At 30.1% G+C, this 23626-nt stretch overlaps 1 protein-coding gene across 2 annotated transcripts in view; it reads left to right on the top strand.

Moving 5' to 3' along the window:
- mgl (Megalin) overlaps positions 1-23626 on the top strand; it is a 182343-nt gene that overhangs the window by 69135 nt on the left and 89582 nt on the right. Inside the window, exons 5-9 of one of the 2 annotated variants that reach the window (XM_064357677.1) lie at positions 83-337; positions 4216-4619; positions 14534-14809; positions 14870-15469; positions 20942-21622. In XM_064357677.1, coding sequence (XP_064213747.1) covers positions 83-337; positions 4216-4619; positions 14534-14809; positions 14870-15469; positions 20942-21622 — 2216 coding nt within the window. Of the gene's footprint in view, positions 1-82; positions 338-4006; positions 4118-4215; positions 4620-14533; positions 14810-14869; positions 15470-20941; positions 21623-23626 lie in introns of those variants that run through there. The other variant, XM_064357679.1, reaches the window with a different exon arrangement.

Below are 23626 nucleotides of genomic sequence, written 5' to 3'. Positions count from 1 at the left end.
TGGCATGAATAAAAAACCAAACTCATTCCCTTTTTACGCTGAAGCTAGACATTTGCCAGTAACTTAATTTCGCCCCATCTAGACTTCCCGCTCTGCCAAGGTGTCCAATTCAGATGTGCCAATGCCTTGTGTATACCCGGAGCATTCCACTGTGATGGATACCAGGACTGCTCCGACGGTTCCGACGAAGTCAATTGCACTGCGATCGCCTGTCCCGACAACAAATTTCTCTGTCCCAAAGGCGGGAATAATCGCAGCCCCAAGTGCATCCCCAAGAATAAGTTATGTGATGGGAAGAGGGATTGTGAGGATGGGGCTGATGAGGAGACGGCCTGCTGTAAGTATCTCACAAAAATGAAGAATTATTTTGAAAATAACTTACTTGTTTGAAACCTTTTTAAAAAACGCAGAAAAAGACTCAAAAAATAAACAAAACAAAACAAAAATTATGTCAAGTTCAATACAATTCTTTTGGTAAATATTTTTTGAGAAAATTTTAAAATATAATCGGTTGTTTGTCTTAAAAATACAAAACTAACTTTCCAAATGTAGGAACTAGAGAAATATAATTCTTGATCGAATTTTGTTATACCTTGTATTTTTTAAGCTTTAGCAAAAACAGAGTTCTTAATTCAAAACCGTGTTTCACGCTCAAAAAATGCAAATACTATTTCCGACCCAATTCGGTAATCTTTAGGGTAATATTTCTTGAAATTTTACAAAAAACATAATATAAAAACGTGATTATATATATTTAGATATTTAGATTATTATAGATATTTATGAATGTACCACATTTTTTTATTAAAAAATTAATAAATAGGGAACCATTTTGTTAAATATGTAAACACGAATCAGTGACAACAAATAATCTACCAAAAATAAATTTGTCTGTATTTCTGAGTATCTAATTAATCACAATTTAATCAAAACAGTCAATCAACAGCGATTATAACACAAAAATGGTAAAATTTCTCGAAATTTTGCTGAATAATTGAGATTAATTAGATATTTAGGAATGTACAAAATTTATTTTTGGTAGATTATTTATTGTCTACGTTTTATCGCCTTTTTGGGGCTTCTTCAGGACAATAAATAGGGAACCATTTTGTTAAATATGTAAACACGAATCAGTAACAATAAATAATCTACCAAAAATAAATTTGTCTGCATTTCCGAATATCTAATTAATCACAATTTAATCAAAACAGTCAATCAACAGCGATTATAACACAAAAATGGTAAAATTTCTCGAAATTTTGCTGAATAATTGAGTTTTTGATCAAAAAATATATACAAAAATTGTAAAATCGTATTGCTTTTTATTCATTTTTTTATTTTTCAGCTCGGTTTAACAAGATTTCATAACAAAAAGTGCTTTAATGTTCGAAAAAAGCAAAAATTGATCAATTCATTTTAAAATTTTTCCGAAGATTTTTTATGAATTTTTGACAAAAACTTGACAAAACGTTTTTGACTAAAAACTTGAACATGGAAAATAATTTCTATGAAGCGAGGTAGAACACCTGAAAAAATAAATTTGAATGTTGTTTCTCATCCAAAATTATCGCGTTTTTGGTTAAATTACCTACTTGCTTAAAACGATAGAAAAATGAAAAAATATTGAAATTTTTAACTTGTAATTTTTTGTTTTTTTTTTTAACAATATGTCACTTAAACACATCAAAAAATAATTAAAAACTACACAACTCCGCTATTATTTTGCGTATCTATGATGAAATTTGGCGAAATAATTGCGTTTTCAATTTCTGTCTGAACAACGTCCTATTTCGCTTAAAGAAAGGAAATAATAATCGGTCATTTGTTGGTTTATTTTATGGGAATTTTGAAAATAACTTGTTCGAAAGCTGAGAAAAGATGCTATTTTGACTTAATTTTTTTTTCTTTTTAAAAAACGTGGGAAACAACTTTGTTGTTATCTGAAATGCGTGTCTCAACCTTAAAAAAAAAATCAAAATTATATTATTTTCAATTTAATTTTTCTGGTATTTTTTTGAGAAAATTTTGAAATATAATCAATTCTCTGTCTTAAATATAAAACTATTGTTGTTATAGTGTTTTTTTAACTTTGGCGAAATCAGAGTTCTTAGCTCAAAACTGTGTTTTACGCAATCAAAAAATGCAGAGCATTTTCGATTTAATTCGGTAATCTTTTGCGTAATTCTTCTAGATATTTTACTGAATAATTGCATTTTCAATAAAGAAAACATGAGTCAGAATAACACAAATATCGTAAACAGCATTTTCAACCTGCTTTTTTGGGTAATTTTTGATAAAATATTGCTGAATAATTGCATTTTTGAATGGAAAACGTGCTAATATACATATAAGTATGACAAAATAAAAAGCTAAAAATATAATTAACGATCCAAATCGTTGATTTTTCCAGTTACGTTTGATACAATTTTGCAGAAACTGAATTATAATTTCGACAATGTACATAAAATTTGCTATTTTTGAACTAATTTTGAAATTATTCGTTAATTTTAGTCGAGATTTTACTAAACAACTGCCGGACGTTCTGGCAGAAACTGTGCCAAAACACTTGAAAATACAAAATATTGTACTTTTTGTTTAAAATTTTAGATTTTTTTTTTCAATAATTGCGTTTCTGAAAAATTAGGTAAAACGCCTGAGAATGGCAAACTGTTTTTAACTTTTAATCAGCTTTTTTTGAAGAAAATTCCTTAATCAAAATAATGGGCGTTTGAAAAAAAATTGAATTAGGTTTAGTAACTTTTTGTTCAAACAATACCAAAAAAAGTAATAACTGTTATTTTCGACTGAAATCGGCGATTTTTGGTAAAATTAGGCGAAATAATTGCTCTTCTGAATCCTGGCAGAACAATGTCTTAAAGTGCTTAAAAAAGTGAAAAAACAATATAATTCTTCACTTAATTGAATGATTTTTTATTCCGTTGAATTAAAATTAAAAGTGCACACATTTTTTACGTGTTTTTAAGCGCTTCAAAAAAATGGAAAACTAACACCATTTTCACTCCAGTTTTTTCAGTATTAGTGTTTGAAGAAATTTCCTAAAATAATCGATTGTCTGCTGGAAAAGCATCTTCGCTCTAATATTTGACAATTTTTTTGCTTTATTTTATTATAATTTTGTAAAATAATTGTGTTTCTGGAAGCAAATTTTCAAAATATCCTCCAAAATTATAGTGTTTTTGACTCATTTTGTGATTTTTCAAACTCGCGAAAACTGAGTTTTTAGCATTCGAGTTTTTTTTTTTCGAAAATTTTTGACTCATTTTTGTGAATTTTTCAAACTCGCGAAAACTGAATTTTTAGCATCCGAGTTTTTTTTCGATAATTTTTTACGAAATTTTGCTGTATAATTGCATTTCTGAAATTTTGAATTATTTATTTACAGCGTTTTTCATTTAGTTTTGTTTTAATTGTTTCTTAAAATTTCATATTTACGTAGCACTTTTTTTTATACAGACAGGGAAAAAGTTTTGAAAATTAATGAAATACAATAATTAGCAGAAGCTGAACAGCTAAAGAAAAACACTTTTTTGCATGAAAAGCGTGCAAGATAACGTAAGCATGGTAAAATAAAAATAATTTTTTAACAAAGTTTAAGAAAATTTTATGAAAACTGAGTTTTTATCTCAATCATAATGTTTTAAACGTTCCAAAAATGCAAAACTTCACCAAACTACAGTGTCCCTTTATTTGATTGATTATGCAAGTGAAAATTTACGGTATGGTTGCGTCATAACACGTCATAATAATTATTAAAATAATTAATTAACATTTTTTTAATTTTTGAAAATTGTTTTGGGATTTTTTTTCTGTTAGGTTGGTCACACAAATTGGCTTAACTTTTGAAACTAAAAAATTAAATTCAGCACAGCGTCAAGCTTGTTCTCGAAAGCTTGTTGATTGTGATGCTGATAATGCCTCAGATGCCTGATTAAATAAATTTAGTTAGCGTTTTGGGGACATTTTGTTAGTTGAAGTTAGGTTGGTCACTAAAATCAGCCATACTTTTTATTACGAAAGAGATTTTTTGCAACTTTTTTTTTCAATCGTAAACTGCGTAATTGCGGTGATTTCTAGCTGATTTCTGTGAGATTCTAAGGTAAAACGCCTGAAAAAGGCAAAACTAAATGACATTTACTGATTTTATTCTCCCAAGTGCGTGTCCTTGCAAAAAATAATCAATTAATTTCCTTCCAGCGAAATTATCATGTCCTTCACTGGGGTGCGAATACAAATGCCAGGCCTCTCTGACTGGGGGCTCCTGCTACTGTCCAGACGGCCGCAAGTTGGCCCCCGACAACCGCACGTGCGTCGACAGAGACGAGTGCCTGGAATGGGGCTTCTGCGACCAAATCTGCACCAACTCGGACGGCGGCTACAAGTGCTCCTGTGCCCCCGGGTACGCCCTCAAGGACAAAAACAAGTGTAATGCCCTAAACGCCAGCTCGATGATGCTGTATTTCGTCCACGACAAGGCCATTTTTCGGATGAGTCCGACTGGACAGGATGTGCAAGTCATTGCGAATACAACCGGTGCCAGTGGATTAGATTTCCATTACAACAAAAATATGCTCTTTTGGTCGGACACTAAGACCAAACGGGTGAGTTTTACGTCGTTAGTCGCACGCTGATGCGACTAGAGTTCCTATAAAAAAGTTTCCATTTTTCGTCGACTAACTGTGTTTAGAAATGGTTTAGACTGGCAGTCGTCGTCAATTCACTGTTTTTTTTATATGAACTCCAAATTTTAAAAGAGATTTCTTTGTAAGTACAAGAATTTTACGTCTTAACTCTTCATCACAAACATTTTTTCCTTAACATTAAGAAATGGTAATCAGCGATGAAAGAAAGAGAAATGGAACCTTTCCTGACAAGTTTTACGTTTATTATTAACAAGCATTTGGAAAAGTGGATTGTCTAAATAATGTTATGTACAAAATCTATGAGATTTTGGGAATTTGTCTATGCATTTACAAAATACGTAGGTACTTGAACCCAAAATTGGTTCTAATTTTTAGGAAAGTTGAACTTGTCGCTGCTTGGCCGCCTTTAGCATCTACGTGAACTTTAGATTCTGTTTCAAATTATAAAGTTATTGGAGTTCACGATTTTTTTACGTTTTTCACACGAAAAGACCATCAATATAATTTTTTGGGAAATTTAAAAAAACGACAGGAAATATGAAGAGTTCTTGATGACCAATTTTTGGGACGAGATGTTTAACTAAAAATTGTGACTGAAAGAAAAGCATTTTTAGCATTAAAGTATGTTTTAAGTTATGTGTTTAATATTAAAATAAATATGGAAAAATTTCAGAAATGTGAACATTAATATTGGTAGGTATTCAATTATTTTCTTTTTTTAAATAGCAATTCCAAAATTTCTACGTTTTCTACGTCCCTGGTTAAATTTGACGTAAAATTATGTCATTTTATGTATTTGACAAAAATTATAACTTTGAAATTATTTTCGACATAAACCTCTGACATGTTACTAACAAAAATTTTAATAAAAAAGGATAGAAATATAAGTTCCTATGTTGGGAGAGTTGGGACACTGAATGTCAATTTTCGAAATTTTGTTTTATTTACGTCGGTTGGAATGTGTTAAAAAACAAATTGGGATAGAAATTATTAGTGTTACACTTGAAATTTGGCGAAAAGCCAAACAAATTTGTCAAAAAATGTTTCCATTTTTCGTCGACTAACTGTGTTTAGAAATGGTTTAGACTCGCAGTCGTCGTCAATTCACTGTTTTTTTTTATATAAACTCCAAATTTTAACAGAGACTTCTTTGTAGGAACAAGAATTTTACGTCTAAACTGTTCATCACAAACATTTTTTCCTTAACATTAAGAAATGGTAATCAGCGATGAAAGAGAGAGAAATTGAACCTTTCCTGCCAAGTTTTACGTTTATTATTAACAAGCATTTGGAAAAGTGGATTGTCTAAATAATGTTATGTACAAAATCTATGAGATTTTGGGAATTTGTCTATGCATTTATAAAATACGTAGGTACTTGAACCCAAAATTGGTACTAATTTTTAGGAAAGTTGAAAATGTCACTGCTTGGTCGCCTTTAGCATCTACGTGAACTTTAGATTCTGTTTCAAATTATAATGTTATTGGGAATTCACGATTTTGTTACGTTTTTTATACGAGAACACCTTTAATATCATTTTTTAGAAAATTTAAAAAAACGACAGGGAATATGAAGGGTCCTTGATGACCAATTTTTGGGACGAGATGTTTAACTAAAAATTGTGACTGAAAGAAAAACATTTTTAGCATTGAAGTATGTTTTAAGTTATGTATTTAATATTGAAATAAATATCGAAAAATTTCAGAAATGTGAACATTAATATTGGTAGGTATTCAATTATTTTCTTTTTTTAAATAGCAATCCCAAAATTTCTACGTTTTCTACGTCCCTGGTTAAATTTGACGTAAAATTATGTCATTTTATGTATTTGACAAAAATTCGGAAGTAAAATTACCGTTGGGGGCGCCACTGAGCTAGGTCGAAAACAGTAACCATAAATGGCGGGAAAATGTTTATTCGGATATTTTGAGCGTTGTACGAATTTTGGGGCTTCACAATTATTACATTGCCTATGCGGAATGATTATTGCATCTTTGATGCAAGAAACGTATGTTGACAAATGAGAGATGACGAGGAAAACACGAATAACGAATGACTGTTTGGTTCACTTTCTTTATTGGAAAATTATTACAAAGACATTGAAAAGCCTACCTTTTGGCATAATTTACGTTTAAATGTATCAGCAGTTGTTAATCTTTATTGTAGTTTTGTAGATTTACCGCAGCATTTCATGATTTTTTCAGTGGAAAATTCTAACCTAAAATTCGTAACACTTCACTAATTTATTGGTTTCTTGAGCCAAACTTTGTGTTCGCTGTGATCCATTACTTATAATCTTTAATTAGACAACTGTTTGATAACACTTTGTAATCAAAATTTAAATATTTTTCACTTTTTATCCACTTTCAAGTTCCAACAATAAACACTTTAAACCACGAAAAACTACAGAACCAAAGTCAACGCTAGTATTTACCACCACGTACTTTTAAAGTAATTCTTTCTATTGTAAGTAATTAACACTATACACGCAAAATTGTTGAACAATTCATTAAATGTCAGTTAAATGTGGCATTACGAAAATTTCTTTACTGTTTTCGACATAGTTCAAAAGTCATCACCAGAGGGCGTCTAGTTAATTTTATTTCCGAATTATAACTTTGAAATTATTTTCGACATAAACCTCTGACATAAGTTACTAACAAAAATTTTAATAAAAAAGGATAGAAATATATACCTTATCCACATAATACAAAATTGGCTCGGTTTGACGTTCAGTGTCCCAACTCTCCCAATAAAGGAACTCTAGATGCGACCATCTGGGGTATAAAACTTAGCGAAATGAATTTTACGAGCGATAAATGAATTATTGACTGGACGACTACCGAGTCACATTTTCGAGTTTTGTGGGCTTGTTAAGTGGTTGTATTTCACACGAGAGGGTCTTTGAGTAAATTATTAATGCGTTTTTGTGAAAAATGGCCTTTTGGAGACGCGGTTTAATTAATTATTCCGCAAGTTGTGGTAAACTTACCAAGTGTTACTTCATTACATTTTACACACAAAAACTTAACCCTGATAATGGCTGCAATTAATTGTGTGGAGAAAATCAAATAAAAAACTAATTTTGTATTTTTAAACTGTTGCGTTTCATATCAAATAATTTAATTCGTCTGTGACATTTCAATAAGACGGAAATAAATAATATAAAACTTTCATATCCGCCTTCGGTCGTTGAAAAATGAAATTGTGTATTGTGTGATAGATATTAAATTTGCAAACAGTTTGCTTTTGTACAACAACTCATTAAAATGTGTGTGTTTTTTTTATAATATTTTTTGTAATGTGTCGAGAAATAGTATGCAAAAATCAATACTTGTTTAGCAAAACATTACGTTTAATTAGTTTTGTTTTTCAAATAGAATTTACAATCAAATAGATTGTGTTTACATGACGCTCAAATAGTGTGTGAAAATTGCAGATATAACAAAGACACATAGCACACAGTAAAACTGAAATTACGCTTTTTTGGATTAAAATTTATCTATTTTTTGTTGTTGAATAACTACTAATTTAGTGAATGATAATAAATTTTGTTGAAGTGATAAAATTCGTAAGGAATTATTCTCGTATTTAGTGAAAATCTTGTATTTATTTTGTGATACCAAATGCTCGAATAAGAAAATAATCAGAAAGTGAAATTTTGAGAAATCAAGATACTGGACTACGGAGAAACTTTAAATCTCATAGAATTGAAATGTAGAAACATACTCACATTGTAATAAATAAGCAACTATAGTACTTGTGGACTCAAAAGCTGAAAATTTTGGGAACTAAATAACTTCAAAATATTGAAAGCCGAAAACGCTGAGAAATTTAGATACTAGATACGTAAATTATGTGAAACTAAATAATTAAAAAATGTAATTACGAATGCTGAGAAACCAAGACTAAAAACTGGGAATCTATAATACTTCGGAAAAAAATACTGAAAGACTCAAATACCGAGAAACTATATGAAACTGGGGGACTGAAATATTAGATAATTTAAATAAGGGACTGAAAGACTGAAATTATGTAAAACTAAATGATTGGAAATTGGAAAATAGTGAGAAACTAATAAACTGAAAGAATTAAAACTGAAACATTTGAAGAAGCTAGAGGACTTAAAAACTGAACGACGTAGACTATAAAAACTTGGAAATTGAGACACAGGTGAGAAACTGAGCAACTTAGGAACTAAAAGATTAAAAAATGAATGAACTACGAGACTGAGAAGTTGGAACACTAAGAAAGAAACTGGGAGACTGGAATACTAAAAAATTAAGAAAAAACTAAAAGACTGAGAAACTACAGAACTATGCAACTGGAAAGTGGAGAAGGAAATCAAATTAAAACCGACACTCTAAACGTTTAAGATATTGAACGACTAGAAGTTTCTTAAACTTAGAAACTGTAAAACTTTGGAACCAAATAACTTCAACCCTAAGAAATTAAGTGACTGAAAAACCGGAACATTAAGAAAAAAAATGTTGAAAGTCGAAAACGCCGAGAAATTTAGTTACTAGATACTGATATGTGAAACTAAATAATAAAAAAATGTGATTACGAATACTGAGAAACCAAGACTAAAAACTGGGAATTTATAATACTACGAAAGAAAAATAATGAACGACTCAAATACCGAGAAACTATATAAAACTGGGAGACTGAAATATTAGATAATTTAAATAAGAAACTGATAGACTGAAATTATGTAAAAATAAATGATTGAAACTCTGAAAATTGTGAGAAACTAAACTGAAAGACTGAGACTATAAAAACTTGGAAACTGAGACACAGGTGAGAAACTGAGCAACTTAGGAACTTAAAGATTAAAAAATGAATGAACTAAGAGACTGAGAAGCTGGAATACTAAGAAAGAAACTGAAAGTTTAAAACACTGAGAAATTTAGAAACTGGGAGATTGGAATACTAAAAAATTAAGACTGAGAAACTAAAGAACTATGGGACTGGAAAGTGGAGAAGGAAATCAAATTAAAACCGACACTAAGATATTGAGCGACTGGAAGTTTCTTAAATTTAGAAGCTGAAAAACTTGGGGACTAAATAACTTCAACTCTAAGAAATTAAGCGACTGAGAAACCGGAACTTTAAGAAAAAAATTTTTAAAAGCCGAGAAATTTAGATACTAGGAGACTTAAATTATGTGAAACTAAATAATTAAAAAATGTGATTACGAATACTGAGAAACCAAGACAAAATCTGGGAATCTATAACACTACGAAAGAAAAATACTGAAAGGCTCAAATACCGAGAAACTATATGAAATTGGGAGAAATTGGGAATATTAGATAATTTAAATAAGGACTGAAAAATTGAAATATTTGAAACTAAATGATTGAAAATCTGAAAATAGTGAGAAACTAATAAACTAAAAGACTTAAAACTGAAACTCTTGAAGAAGCTAGAGGACTAAAAAACTGAAACACTGAGACTATAAAAACTTGGAAACTGAGATACAGATAAGAAACTGAGTAACTTAGGAACTAGAAGCTTTAAAAGTGAATGAACTAAGAGACTGAGAAGCTGGAATACTAAGAAAGAAACTAAAAGTTCAAAATACTGAGAAATTTAAAAACTGGGAGACTGGAATACTAAAAAATTAAGAAACTAATAGACTGAGAAACTACAGTATTATGCAACTGGAAAGTGGAGAAGGAAATCAAATTAAAACCGACACTCTAAACATCTAAAATATTGAACGACTGGAAGTTTGTGAGTCTTTGAAACTGAAAAGCTCAAATACTGAGATTTTCTACTGAATAGCACGAGTAGATTGATGAAAAACTGATGTTTTATTTAGCTAATTAGACAGTGATGGACTAAAAATCTAATAATTGAGAATCTTATAAGCGGAAAAACTTAAATACTAGAGGTTTAATTTCCAGTTTGTGGAACGACTTACCGCTAGATAAATCTTATCGGTTCCATCATGTGCTTTGATTTACGTCTTTGATAAACCTGCCTTAAGAAAACAAAAGACTGAAGGACTGAAACACTAACAAGAAGCTAATAAGTTGAAAGCCTGAAAAACTAAAACGTTAAGAAACTAACCACTGACAGAATTTGAAACTATAAGAAACTAAGAGACTTAAAGCAAATAAACAAAAACTAAGGAACTACTAGGATATTATAACACTCTTAATTTTGTAAAATTGTCTTACATAAATTGAGTTGTTGTATTTATTTAACAGTGGTGAATTTTTGCTCCGAATCGAGTGGAACATGATACTATTTTCTCTTATGTTAAAAACCTACTTCTCAAAATATTTTGAAGTTGCCGATTAAACATCCTGCGAATTTTACTGGCTGCCAATTGAGTTAAATAAAGTAGACTTGGTTTTGTGAAAAATTATCTCAACTACAGTGACTTATTTATTATTTTTTTAATATTATTATTTATTATTCTAAAATAAAATCACTGTAATCTCTTTTAACTAGTAGCAAAATGAAAATATTGGTGAATTCGTAAAATATTGTTGTTTTTCTTTTTTAGATTTTTTACAAACAAAAATAAAAATAACTTTTTTAATTGATTCTTATTTATTTATTTGCCATTATTTTTTACCAACCTTTACCAACGAGAATACAAAATTTCAATTTCTCGATTATAAACGCTGCCGGTTTATGTTTGCAAAAAACAGCAATGGTCTGCTGAAGTGGTGGTCTGGTGGTGCAATATAAGCCCAACTTGTCCAGTTTTGCTCGATGTTGATGTAAATTTCGTGATTTTTCGTAGTCCTAACAGAAGAAAATTCTAACTGGGTTGACTTCTTGTCCAATTAGATTTTGTCGTACGTAGTCGAGTTTAGTAAAAAAACATCCGATGTTTAGTCTCGTAAAAATAGCTCCCAATGCACAATTCTAGTGCTTTTTTAGGTGAAATCTTGGAATAACTACCTTCAGGGAATTTCTGTATCAACATCTGCAGTTGGTTTCGTCTAGAGTTCCTATCTAATGTGACATTTAAGTTACGAGTTGCTATTCATTATGCCTCTGAACGAACTCATAAAAACTGGCTTTTTTCTCGATTATTTGCCATAGCGCATTTATATTATCAAAAGTTTTTACAAGACGAACAGTAATCTAAACGTGAAAAATGAGCTTTCAAAAGATGTATAACATATCTTATACTCAATGTCATAAAAATTGCAACACCAAGAAGGAATTAGAATTTTTTGACGAAACTTGGCACTGTTAGCGACTGTTAGCGAGTAATAAATGATCAAATTTTTAAGAATTTTAAACAAGTGGTAAGGGAGTTTTTAACATTTAAGTTCTTTTATCAGAAAATTTTGTTCTTTAAATTTTTTGCTTATCTGACTATTTTTTATGTGTTCTTTTTTTAATTCGTTTAGGTTTAAGTGTTCTAAAAGCGCAGTTAGGCCTGGAAACGACAAAACCCAAATTACTAACAATTTAAGCAGTTTTGAAAGAGGCATGATTTTTGGACTAGAATTAGGGGTTTTTCATTTAGAGAAATTGTTAGCCGTTTGGATAGAAATCGAAGTATCATTGAGCAATTATTAGTTATAGACTGGAGAAGGTCCTGGACAGCGTGAAAAAGAAAGCATACCTAAAAAAAACAAATGGTTGTTTTCGGAGTATGGCTATAATTTAATTACAAGACAAATTTTTGCCCAGTTGGTGGGTTTGAAGGTCGTTTTTTATCACTTTGGACTGTTTACTATCGAAAGTGGTCATTTGGACTGTTTCATTTTGTTTGTTTGGTATGGGAGAAATGGACAAAAACGCCTATCTAAACTTGAAACAGTCAGAAGTGAAGTACGACGACCTTTAAACTCAACCAAGTACAAGAAACAACTCAAGTACAAGAAATTTCTGAAATTATTGCCATAATCCGAAAATGACCATTTTTGGCTTCATTTGTTTTTTTTTTAAGTTTGCTTCCTCTTCTGCTTTGTTCTGAACCTTCTCCAATCAATGACTGATACCACTGCATAATGGTACTTGGATTATTCTTCAAACAAATAGCGATTTCTCAAAAAAAAAACACCTATTCGTTTCTCAAAAATTGTGCTTCGTTAAAGTTTGTTTAATTAATGGTAATTCTTTTTGTCGTACTCTAGGCATATTTTCGTTTTCATAACACTTAAAACTAGACGAATTTGAAAAAAAACACTTTTTTTTCCAAAAATTACGCATTATTTGTTTTCGACTTTTTCTTTTTTTTTGAAAAACTTAGTTTACTATTATTACCCATAATTTTAAATATACAAAGATTTCAACTATTTACAAGTGATATAATAACAAATTAGGAAATACACTTACCAACCAGCAGTCGCAACAAATAATTAAATAAAAAGAAATAGATAAAATTGATATTCTGCAAAGTAACAAATTAAAAACTACAAATACCACTGTTTAAAAATTACCACTTATTACAAAACACTGTGGGGCAAGAAAGTGACCAGCACTCTGCAAAGACTCAAAGAGTAAAGAAGTTGTAGAACTATATGTTTTGATTATATATAAGTACCAACCACCACCCTAAACCCTCCACTAAATACAAGTCTGTTTACATGTGATTTCAGTTTCAGGTACCCGATCTTTAGCAATGTTTACTTATATTTTAAAGAAATACACGAAATTTATATAATGTAAAAGTAACGCAGCTATATCTTCGCAAGCTAGTTATAGAAAAATTGTATAAATTTAATAAAAAAACGAGAAATAATTCCTAAATTCTAAAATAATACATAATTATAAAAGTATCATTTATTTTACTAGGCGTAACGTAAACAAATTATATCCCTAAGACTGGATCTTACAATCTCTTGATACGTTATTTGTACTATAATTATTACTGGGTATAGTTACAATAAATTTTTACAACAATGTATTTTTCAGAATTTATTACCTGGATAAAATTATCAGACGAAAAAGCGGGTTTAAAGAAGTTTTCATCATTTTAATGAGACATTCCTAGTAACTTTTTTAAAGTTAAACTGTTTTCTGAAAGAACAATAATGTTTCACCAATTAATTTTTTTATTTTATATTTTTTCAATGCAAGTGATCCAATTAGAAATGCACATGACACATAATATAGCGAACAGAATTCGGTTAATTAAAACATAAAACCCAATAAATAAATGGTGTAATGGTGTATTATTTTTTACAAAACTATGCTAGTATTTTATTATTCTTTAGTATCAAATTTTTTTAACAAAATAAAAAACGTATTTTTCACTGTATGTTGCTTGAATCTCTGAAATAAGAGAAACTATCGTGGGCGATAGTGGAAGTCAGTTTGTTTACATTATTTGCATTTTATGAGAAGGGACAAGACACCCCGAGGCGAAGGCGGATGCCTATCCGATGATTGACAGCTGTCACTGAAAACAGGTCTAAAAAAAGTATGCAACTTGTAGTACACCAATTCTCAACAATCGCTTCGGTACCCTGAAGCCTTAAAAATTGTCAGAAAAGCAAAAAATTGGAAGAACAGCAGTTGCTGGTAGAAGAGTTTGAGTGTTATAAACTTCTTTACCACTGGACTAAAAACGTTCAAATTTTAATCGTTTAATACCTGCTAATAGTCTAACATTTGTGCCAAGTTTTATCAAAAAATTCCTATTCCTTCTTGGTGTTGCAATTTTTATGACACTGAGAAGGAATATTACAATCTATTTTGAAGCTCTTTTTGATTACCATCTAAACATAAAAAGGCCAAAACTTTCTTTCTAACCAAATATTACAAAAAAATGCGATTTTAACTCCGATTGGTGCATAAAACTTAAGAAGAAACACGTCATAAATTCTTAGACAATTCGTATATGTATAATAAAAAAATTTGACCGCCAAAATAACAAACGTTTCACTTTTTAGATCCACTCGCAACAACTAAAAATGTCTTCAAACGGCATTACAACCATCACCGACATCGACGTAGCTCTCCCAGGCATGTGGCTTCCTGTTGCCATCGCCGTCGATTGGGTCGGTAACAAGCTCTATGTCGCTGATTCCGTCGGCCAAAAAGTCGATGTCTTTGAACTCCCTTCAGCTCGATGGCACGCCATCGTCCTCGGCTCAAACCTCACCAACCCCGCTGACCTGGCCCTCGACCCCACCGTGGGCTACCTCTTCGTGGCCGACAGCTCCCAGGTAGGGCTTTTGGTTTTCTAAGTTCATAAACTAGGAACTTTTCTTATCTAATAATCTTAGGTTCTTCGTGCTAACATGGACGGCACCAACGCGCACGCCATCGTCTCCGAAGCGGCATACAAAGCCTCCGGCATCGCCGTGGACATCATCGCCAAGCGCGTCTTCTGGTGCGACTCCTTGCTCGACTACATCGAAACGGTGGACTACAACGGCCAGCGACGCTTTCTGGTGGTTAGGGGCCAATCGGTGCCAAGTCCGGCCCGTTTGGCGTTATTCGAAAGCCGGGTTTACTGGACTGATGGCACGAAACAGGGAGTTATGTCCGTGGATAAGTACGACAGCTCGAGCATTCAGTCCATCTACCGTATGCAGGATATCAGAGATCCGAAGGCAGTTAAAGCCGTACATGGCTTGACCCAGCCGTATGCAAGTAACCCCTGCGGTCACAACAACGGCGCTTGTCATCACATGTGCATCATAACTAACACGGGGGGAAGTTTAGGGTTCCGGTGTGCTTGCGATACCGGGTTTAGACTAACGGCGGATGAGAGGACGTGTGATTTAGTCACCGAGTTCTTGATGTATTCGCAGCAGAGGTTCATCAAGGGGAAGGTGCTGGATCCTGTTATTGAAGGGTTCAGTGATGCGATGCTTCCAGTGGTAAGTAATGTTAGATGTTGGGGAGTTGTAGAATAAAAAAAATATTAACGCAAAGTGTTATTATTTTCTCGTCTAAATAAAGAAAAAAATGTTATTGGTGGAGGTTTGGTTACGGAAATATGCAATTATAACAGTTTTGACGGTAAAATTCATAAAACGGACGTAGAGTTGAAAAGAACTGTAGGCGTAGACATTAGTCTAAAAATAGTGTAAAATAGTGTAAAAATAGTGTAAAATTAAACTAAATACTAAACTTTAGTAGAGTAGGAATTATTAATTAATAATTAAAAACTAGAAATAAATTTAATAATAAAAAACTGAGAGTCTGGAAAATAAAAAAGAAAGAAGAAACTAAGAGACTCTTGCATTTATAAACTAGAAGACTGAGAAACTAAGAGACAACAGAACGGATGAAGAAAAAACTCTAGAACTGAAATTTGGAAGGACAAATTAATGTACTGACTTTACGTGTAGTTTTGATATTAAATAATTGATTGACTGGTAAGATGAGATGTAAAATGATACCATCATTTTTAAGCAACAGATCACAGCTTGTAAGACACAAAGGAATTGACTCAGGCAAAAATCGTGTTGAATTAGGAGTGCCCCAAGGCTCTGTACTTGGGCCACTTCTTTTTATTATTATATAAATGATTTTTCTTCATATATGGAAAATAAAAGTATACATTTTGCAGATGATACAACTCTAATGGAAAAAAACGAAAATCTTTCTACAGCGTTAAAAATCGTAGATGATGCACAGTCAAAGGTTTTGTCTTGGTTCGAATCCAATAAATTAACATTAAACAAAAATAAAACAAATACATTGGTTTTTTCATTAAAGAAAAAAATAGATTTTGTGGAAGGATCTACAAAATTTTTAGGAATCTTTCTTGACTCCTCATTGAGGTTTAATACACATTCAGAAAAGGTTGCAAAATTACTTTGTAGTGGTATTTTTGCACTTCGCAATTTAAAAGATCAAGTTCCTCCTGAAACTCTAAAAACTGCATTTTATTCATTATGCCAGTGTCACATCAGTTATGGACTATTAGTATGGGGTCATTCTGCTTCCATTTCTACAATTTTCAGATTAGAACGTCGAGCTATCCGTATAGTAGGAGGTCTAAAATATAGAGAAGACTGCAAATATGTTTTCAGGAATTTTAATATACTTACTGTTCTTTGTATGTATATTTATCAGTGTTTAAATTATATAAAATCTAACATAGAGAATTTTAAATCACATAGTTACATTCACGAATATAGTACACGTCACAGAGATAAAATTTGCCTACACAGTATTCGCTTAAAAAGCTCCGAAAACGGCACCGGAAACCTAGGAATAAAATTTTTTAATGCGTTGCCTGATGATATTGCTAAGCTAAAGACAAATAAATTTAAAAAGGTTATAAAAAGATACCTCTGTAAAAAAGCTTTTTACTCATATGATGAGTATTTTAATGATTTTAAATGTGATTTTATGTATTAACTTTGTATATATATATATATATATATATATATATATATATTATGTATGATGATTGTATTTTATGTCATTTATGTTCTTGGTAAGCCCTCTTATTGACTTGTGTTATGACCAGTGTAGACTTTAAACATTAATAAACATTATTATTATCATTATTATTATAGATTCAAAATTTTACGACCTGAAAAGCTGAAATAATGGGAAACCAGAAAATTAAAAGACTGAAAAACTGAAGCTCTGAGAAAGTATGGGCTTCAAGGAACAAAAAACTAAGAAGCTGGTAATTAAAAAAAATTGTGTATTTAAGACACTGAAAGGTTAAAAGAATAAGGCTAAGGAAGTTAAGACTTGAAAATCGGAAGAAGAAATCTGAGGAACAAAGAAACTAAAAATTAAAAAACTAGAACTGAAAAAGAAATGAAAAGTGGAAAACCTACTAAATTTAAAAATACTGTGGAGCTGTAAGACCAAGAAAAACGGAAAAGCTGAAAGGCTAAAAAAATTGGGAACTGAAAAACGACAAGGACTGAGAAACTGAAACACTGAGCAACTTAATTAAAGATTGAAAAGCATTAGAAGTAAGCAGAAAAAATTAGACAATAAAAAATCTGTTTATTATAATAAACAGTTTTTTATTTTTTTTATTAATTGATTTTATTTATTATAATAAACAGATTTTTTTATTGTCTAGTAAGATATTGGAAAATTAAAAGGATGAGACTAAGAAAATTCAGAACATACTAGCGGAAGACTGAGAAACTAAGAAACTGGGAGGCTGAGAGGCTGATATGGTAAGAAAATAAGAAAGTCGACGGGAAACTAAAAACCTAAAAAGTTGAACTTTCTGTTAATTGACAAACCGACATTGAAAGCCAAATTTGATACTAAAAAAGGTGAAAAACTGAGAGAATTAAAAACGAAAATCTTGAGACACAAGTATTAAAAGACTGAGAAATTAGAAAACTGAGAGATGGAAGAACTGAGGAATTAGATACTTAAAGAATAGAAAACTTTAAACTAAAAATTAAAAAATCAATAATTTGAAAAAATTACATTCTATGTAGCTTAGGGCAGTAATAGAAAGAATAAGAGAATTAGAAAAATTTTGATCTGAAGAGCTAGCGACTTTTTTAGGAATTATGATTATGAACCTAGACCATTGAAATAATGAGACTCTAGGGACTAAAGAAATGGAATAGTGAGATTTGAGAACTCAAAGAAAGCAAAACAATAAAAACTGAAAAAAAAATTTAAGACTTAGAACGGAAACTGAGAATCCTGAGAGACTTTAGAGATTGAAAAACTGAAATTCTGAAATTTTAAAAGACTAGTAGTTAAGACAGCAAAAACTGAGAGAGGCTAGAGACAGAAACATATAGTAAAAAAACTAAAAACATTCAGAATTTAAAAGATTGGAAGGATGAAAAAGATAAAAACTAAAAAGTTGGAAACTAAAAAAGTATGAACTGGCCGATTGAAATGCTGGGAATTTAAGAGATTGTGTAATTAAAAAACTAAACCACAGATGAAAGACTGAAGAACCAGAAGAACTGAAAAGAGGAAGACTAATTTAAAATCATTAGAATTTAGGTTATTGAAATCCAGGGTAGGTAAGGCACTGAAAAACTGAGTAATTAAAAAACTAAAACATTGCGAAGTTGTAAGGTTGACAGACTCAATAACCAAAAAGTTAAAGATTGAGAAAGTAAGTAACTAAGAAACTGAAATATGGAGAAAAGTGACTTAAAAAATAAAAACAAAAAAATGTGAAGAGTATTAAATTAAAAAAATGAATAAATTTGGTGTAGCTAGATCTTGAAAGACTGAATAATCAAAAAACTAAAACACTGAGAAGTTGAAAGACTAGACTTCGAATTTCAGAAAAACAGGAAACAGAAGTATAAAAAACTAAGAATGAGAGACTAAAATTGAAATACTTAGACACTAAATGTATGACAAGCCGAAACAGAAACTGAGGAATTCTCTGAAAGTGAAAGGCGCTGAAAAACTGAAAAATTAGGACACCTGGAAACTGAAACACTTTGAATCGAAAAGGTTGATAAACTAAAAGATTCTATAAGTGGAGAGTGGAAAATTAATAAACTGAAACAATTACTGTTAATCTCCGATAAATTTTTCTTGCAAAAAACATTAACTCCTTAAGTTTGTTTCCGTACATTTTCTGGTAAATAAAATTACAAGATTTATTAAGAACACAGGTGATTTATAACTCGTGTAAATTTTGATAAATTTTTTAAATCAAACTAAATAGTCAGGCAATTAAATTTTGAAAGATAAATGAGAAATGGGCAAAAGTGGCACTAAGTCTTTTGTGCCTCAACTGTGTACCTCACCAAAGAACTAATTTAAAAATGTGATCATTATTCAAGAATAATATTTTTCGTTTTAGTTTTCGAGTTATTAAAAAAAATATGTTTCAAATTGCACTCTACTACGGCAATTTTTTTTGATAAAAGGTTGTGCTCTAAAAGGACTTTTTATTTAATATTATCGTTTAAAGCTGTGTTTTTTTTAATAAATTATTAAACAGTGTACATTACGAAAAAACTAATTTAAAAATGTGATCATTTTCCAAGAACAGTATTTTTCGTAACTAATTCCTTTTGGTTTTTGTGTTATTAAAAAAAATATGTTTCAAATTGCACTCTACTACAGCATTATGCTGTAGTATGCTGAAATTATGCTCAAAAATGACTTTTCATTTAATAATATCCTTTTTGAAGCTGTGTTTTTTTTAATAAATTATTAAACTGTATACATTACGAAAAAACTAATTTAAAAATGTAGTCATTTTTCAAGGACAATATTTTTCGTAACTAATTCCTTTTAGTTTTCGACTCATTAAAAAAATATGTTTCAAATTGCACTCTTCTACGTCAGTTTTTTTTATAAAAGGTTATGCTCTTAAAATGACTTTTAAGTTAATAATATTGTTTTTGAAACTATGTTTTTTTTTTAAAGAAATTATTAAACTGTGTACCTACATTACGAAAAAACTAATTTAAAAATGTGATCATTTTTTGAGAACAATATTTTTATAATATATATAATATTTATATAATATTAATATGTTTTAAATTGCACTCTACTAAAGCATTTTTTTTTATAAAAGATTATGCTCTAAATTGTCTTTCCATTTAATAATATCGTTTTTGAAGCTGTGTTTTTTTTAAATAAGTTATTAAATTGTGTACATTACGAAAAAACTGATTTAAAAAGGTGATCATTTTTCAAGAACAATATTTTTTGTAAGTAATTCCTTTTAGTTTTCGAGTTATTAAAAAAAATATGTTTTAAATTGCACTCTACTACGACATTTTTTTTATAAAAGATTATGCTCTAAAATGACTTTTCATTTAATAATATCGTTTTTGAAGCTGTGTTTTTTTTAAATTATTAAACTTGCGTTCCGAGCCCATTAGCTCATTACAAAAATTTTTCGAGCTTGTCTAAAAACACAGTTCTAATGTAAGGTCTATTAATAATTTAATTAATTATTTCTTTAATTAATTTAATTCACGTAATGTTTATAAATTTGTCTAAAAAATGTGATGTTTTCTGTACTTATTTATTATTTACTGTAGAGGCCCCCTTGGCGTCTAAATAAATTATTAGTATTTTTATTTTAAGACATAATTATTTACAAAAAAATTGATGTAATGAGATGACATAAAAAAATATTTTTAATAACTTGAAAAGAATTTCGAGAAAAATATTTTTAAAAGATGATATATGTACAAATTAATTATTTTTTTCGTAAGACACATAGTTTAGACTCTTTTGCTTAACTACATGGAAAAAAGCCGCGCATTTTATTTACAAATACTGTTATAAATTTGAAAAATTATTATGTGACAGTCGTTTGTCGTAACTGACTTCTGAAGTCACTACAAACGGCGGTAAAATAATATTGCTTTACTATTAGTTTTCTTGTTTCAAGTAACTTTTACTTTTTTCTACAGGTGTCTCGCAGAGCTCGATTCGTTGGTCTAGATTTCGACGCTCGCGACCAACACATCTACTACTCCGACGTCCTCCAGGACGTGATATACAGAGTGCACCGCAACGGCACCAGTCGAGAAATAGTCCTTGCATCACAAAACGAAGGTGTCGAAGGTCTTGCCGTCGACTGGGCTTCCAAAAACCTCTACTACATTGACAGCCGCAAAGGCACCTTAAATGTTCTATCCACCCGAAATGTTACATATCGACGAACCTTGCTTAAAAATTTAAAACGTCCGCGAGCGATTGTTGTTCATCCAAATAAGGGTTATTTATTTTTCTCTGAATGGGATCGACCGGCTAATATATCGCGGGCGGCAAGTGATGGAACAAACTTGACTGTTTTTAAAAATTTAACACTTGGATGGCCGAATGGACTCTCGATTGATTTTCAACAAGATCGGTTGTATTGGTGTGATGCGTTGCTGGACCATGTGCAACACTCTAATCTGGATGGTACTGATGTGAAAACTGTCAATTCGAGATTAATCAGACATCCGTTCAGTATTGTGATACATAAGAATTTCATGTATATTACTGATTGGCGGTTGGACGCGATTATCAAGCTGCATAAATTGACGGGCGAGGATGAAGAAACACTGATAAGGGAACCGCAAACTAATCGGCTTTATGGAGTTAAGGTACGTTAAAAATTCACTCAAAGATTTTATTTCAATTGTGATATTCCGGTGAATTGGTATTGACATATTAAGACACATTTTTTATGCTTCACCTAAGATTATTTTCAAGTATGTACGATGTTTCGCAAATGAGTTACAAACAAGTTTTTTTAATATAACACCCTATGTTTTATTTCTGAATTTTTTATATTTTAACAACTAAAAACTAAATAAACAGAAAAATAAATAAATAAATGAATAAATATAAGACATCAAAATTACAAAAATTGACTGTACTAAAACTAAAAAAAAAATTGAAGGAAAATAAAATAAAACATGAAGAAAATAATTAAAAGCAAAATGAATTCAGAAGAAAAAAATAAAGATTAGAAAAATATGCTTTTATTTTATTGTGAAAATTGTTCATTGAGAGTTTCTTTTTTAACAAATGACAGGAATTGTATAACTTTATTGTATTGTAAGAGAGTGATCTTTCAAATATTGCTGTTTTAAAGTTTGGTAATAAGAGATGACCAATATTACGCACTTTTTCTTAAGTGAAATAATTCCCGGAGATAGGGTGGTGAAGCAGTAACAAAATTTTTATAGATAAACATTGACAAAAAATAATAATATATTTGGTCTACCGGCAGCCAACCAAGTTCTTTTATTTTTTTCTGTGGAACTTTTTATTTGGAACGATAATGTAAACATGAATAATAAATAATGAGACCATAGTTAAGGTTAAAAAGCACCAAACATTCACAGAGTTTTTTTCTTAGTTTAAACTTTAAAATATTGTAGTTACAATTATAATATTTTTAAGGCAATATACGATCTTTTTCCAATTAAGTTGACATATTCTTTATTTTTTTGTTATTTTTTTGTGACAAATAGATAAACAACGTGAATTATAAATAATTGCTGGAAAATAACCATTACACAAATTGGTTGAAACCTGTTGCAAGTTAAAAATAAATACATAATTGAGAAAAAAGGACCAAATACATTTTTCTCTTATATTTATAATTTTTTTTCTTTACTACCAGATCCTGTTGTTACACGTTGGGAAACATTGCTAAATACTGCTTATTTTTGGACAACTTACTGTATGAGATATTTAATTGTTACGCTATTAAATCAATTTTTGATGTTGTGCTATCTTTTAATTCTGAAGATTCGTAAGTTTTAACAAAAGCACGACGTTGTTTCATTCAAACTACACTGAAAAATGACTTACTTTATATCAAAACTTGCTTTTAACTGCTAGTAAAATCAGAAATAGTTGGCTTTTTTTACTTTACACTTGTTGTGGGTATTAAGCTGGGTGAATATAAAGTTAAAAAATCTGTAAAAGATATTCCTGGAATTGTGGAAAAATTAGCTAGAGACAAACTAATGTTAATTGAATGAAAAATGTTAGTAATGCAGAGCTGCTTGAAAATATGCAATAATATTTTGCGATACAAAGAGTTGAAGAATTCTTACAGCAAAGCGAATAAATGTTAGTATAACACTCAATTTACAACAATTTTTAAAAAAAAATTCTTGTTTACAGCTTTTTTATTTTATAAAAAAGGAATTTTTGTTTTGTAATTTTGAATTTTGTTTCTTTTTGTTTTTGTAATGGAATTTATTACAATCTTAATAATAATGTTTTAGTTTCTTCTACTATAGTGATTTGCAAAAAGAATTTTTTGTTTTTTACTCTACTTATTTTGTTCTTCGTTTTTTTTTGTTTTTTTTATGGAATTTATTAAAACCTAAATAATGTCTTAATTTTTTCTACTACAGTAATTTGTCTTAAATTGCTAGATTTTATTCCATCGTAAGTAGTTAATAGTAAAAAATACCGATTACTTCAAGGTAAAACGAAATTTTATTCTAGAGAAACATCGTTGACACCCACTGTTATTTTTCTTTTTTTTTTTTCGTTTTTTTGATCTTAATTTTTTGTCGTTTTTTAACGCCTCGAGGCTGCAATCGCTCGCTATATAAAATAAAATTGTATCGTCTTGTATAATA

The sequence above is a fragment of the Tribolium castaneum genome, chromosome 1 (genome assembly GCF_031307605.1).
Source record: "Tribolium castaneum strain GA2 chromosome 1, icTriCast1.1, whole genome shotgun sequence".
Classification (NCBI taxonomy): domain Eukaryota; kingdom Metazoa; phylum Arthropoda; class Insecta; order Coleoptera; family Tenebrionidae; genus Tribolium; species Tribolium castaneum.
The sequence above is the reverse complement of the archived record's forward strand: the minus strand, read 5'-3'. Positions and strand labels throughout refer to the sequence as shown.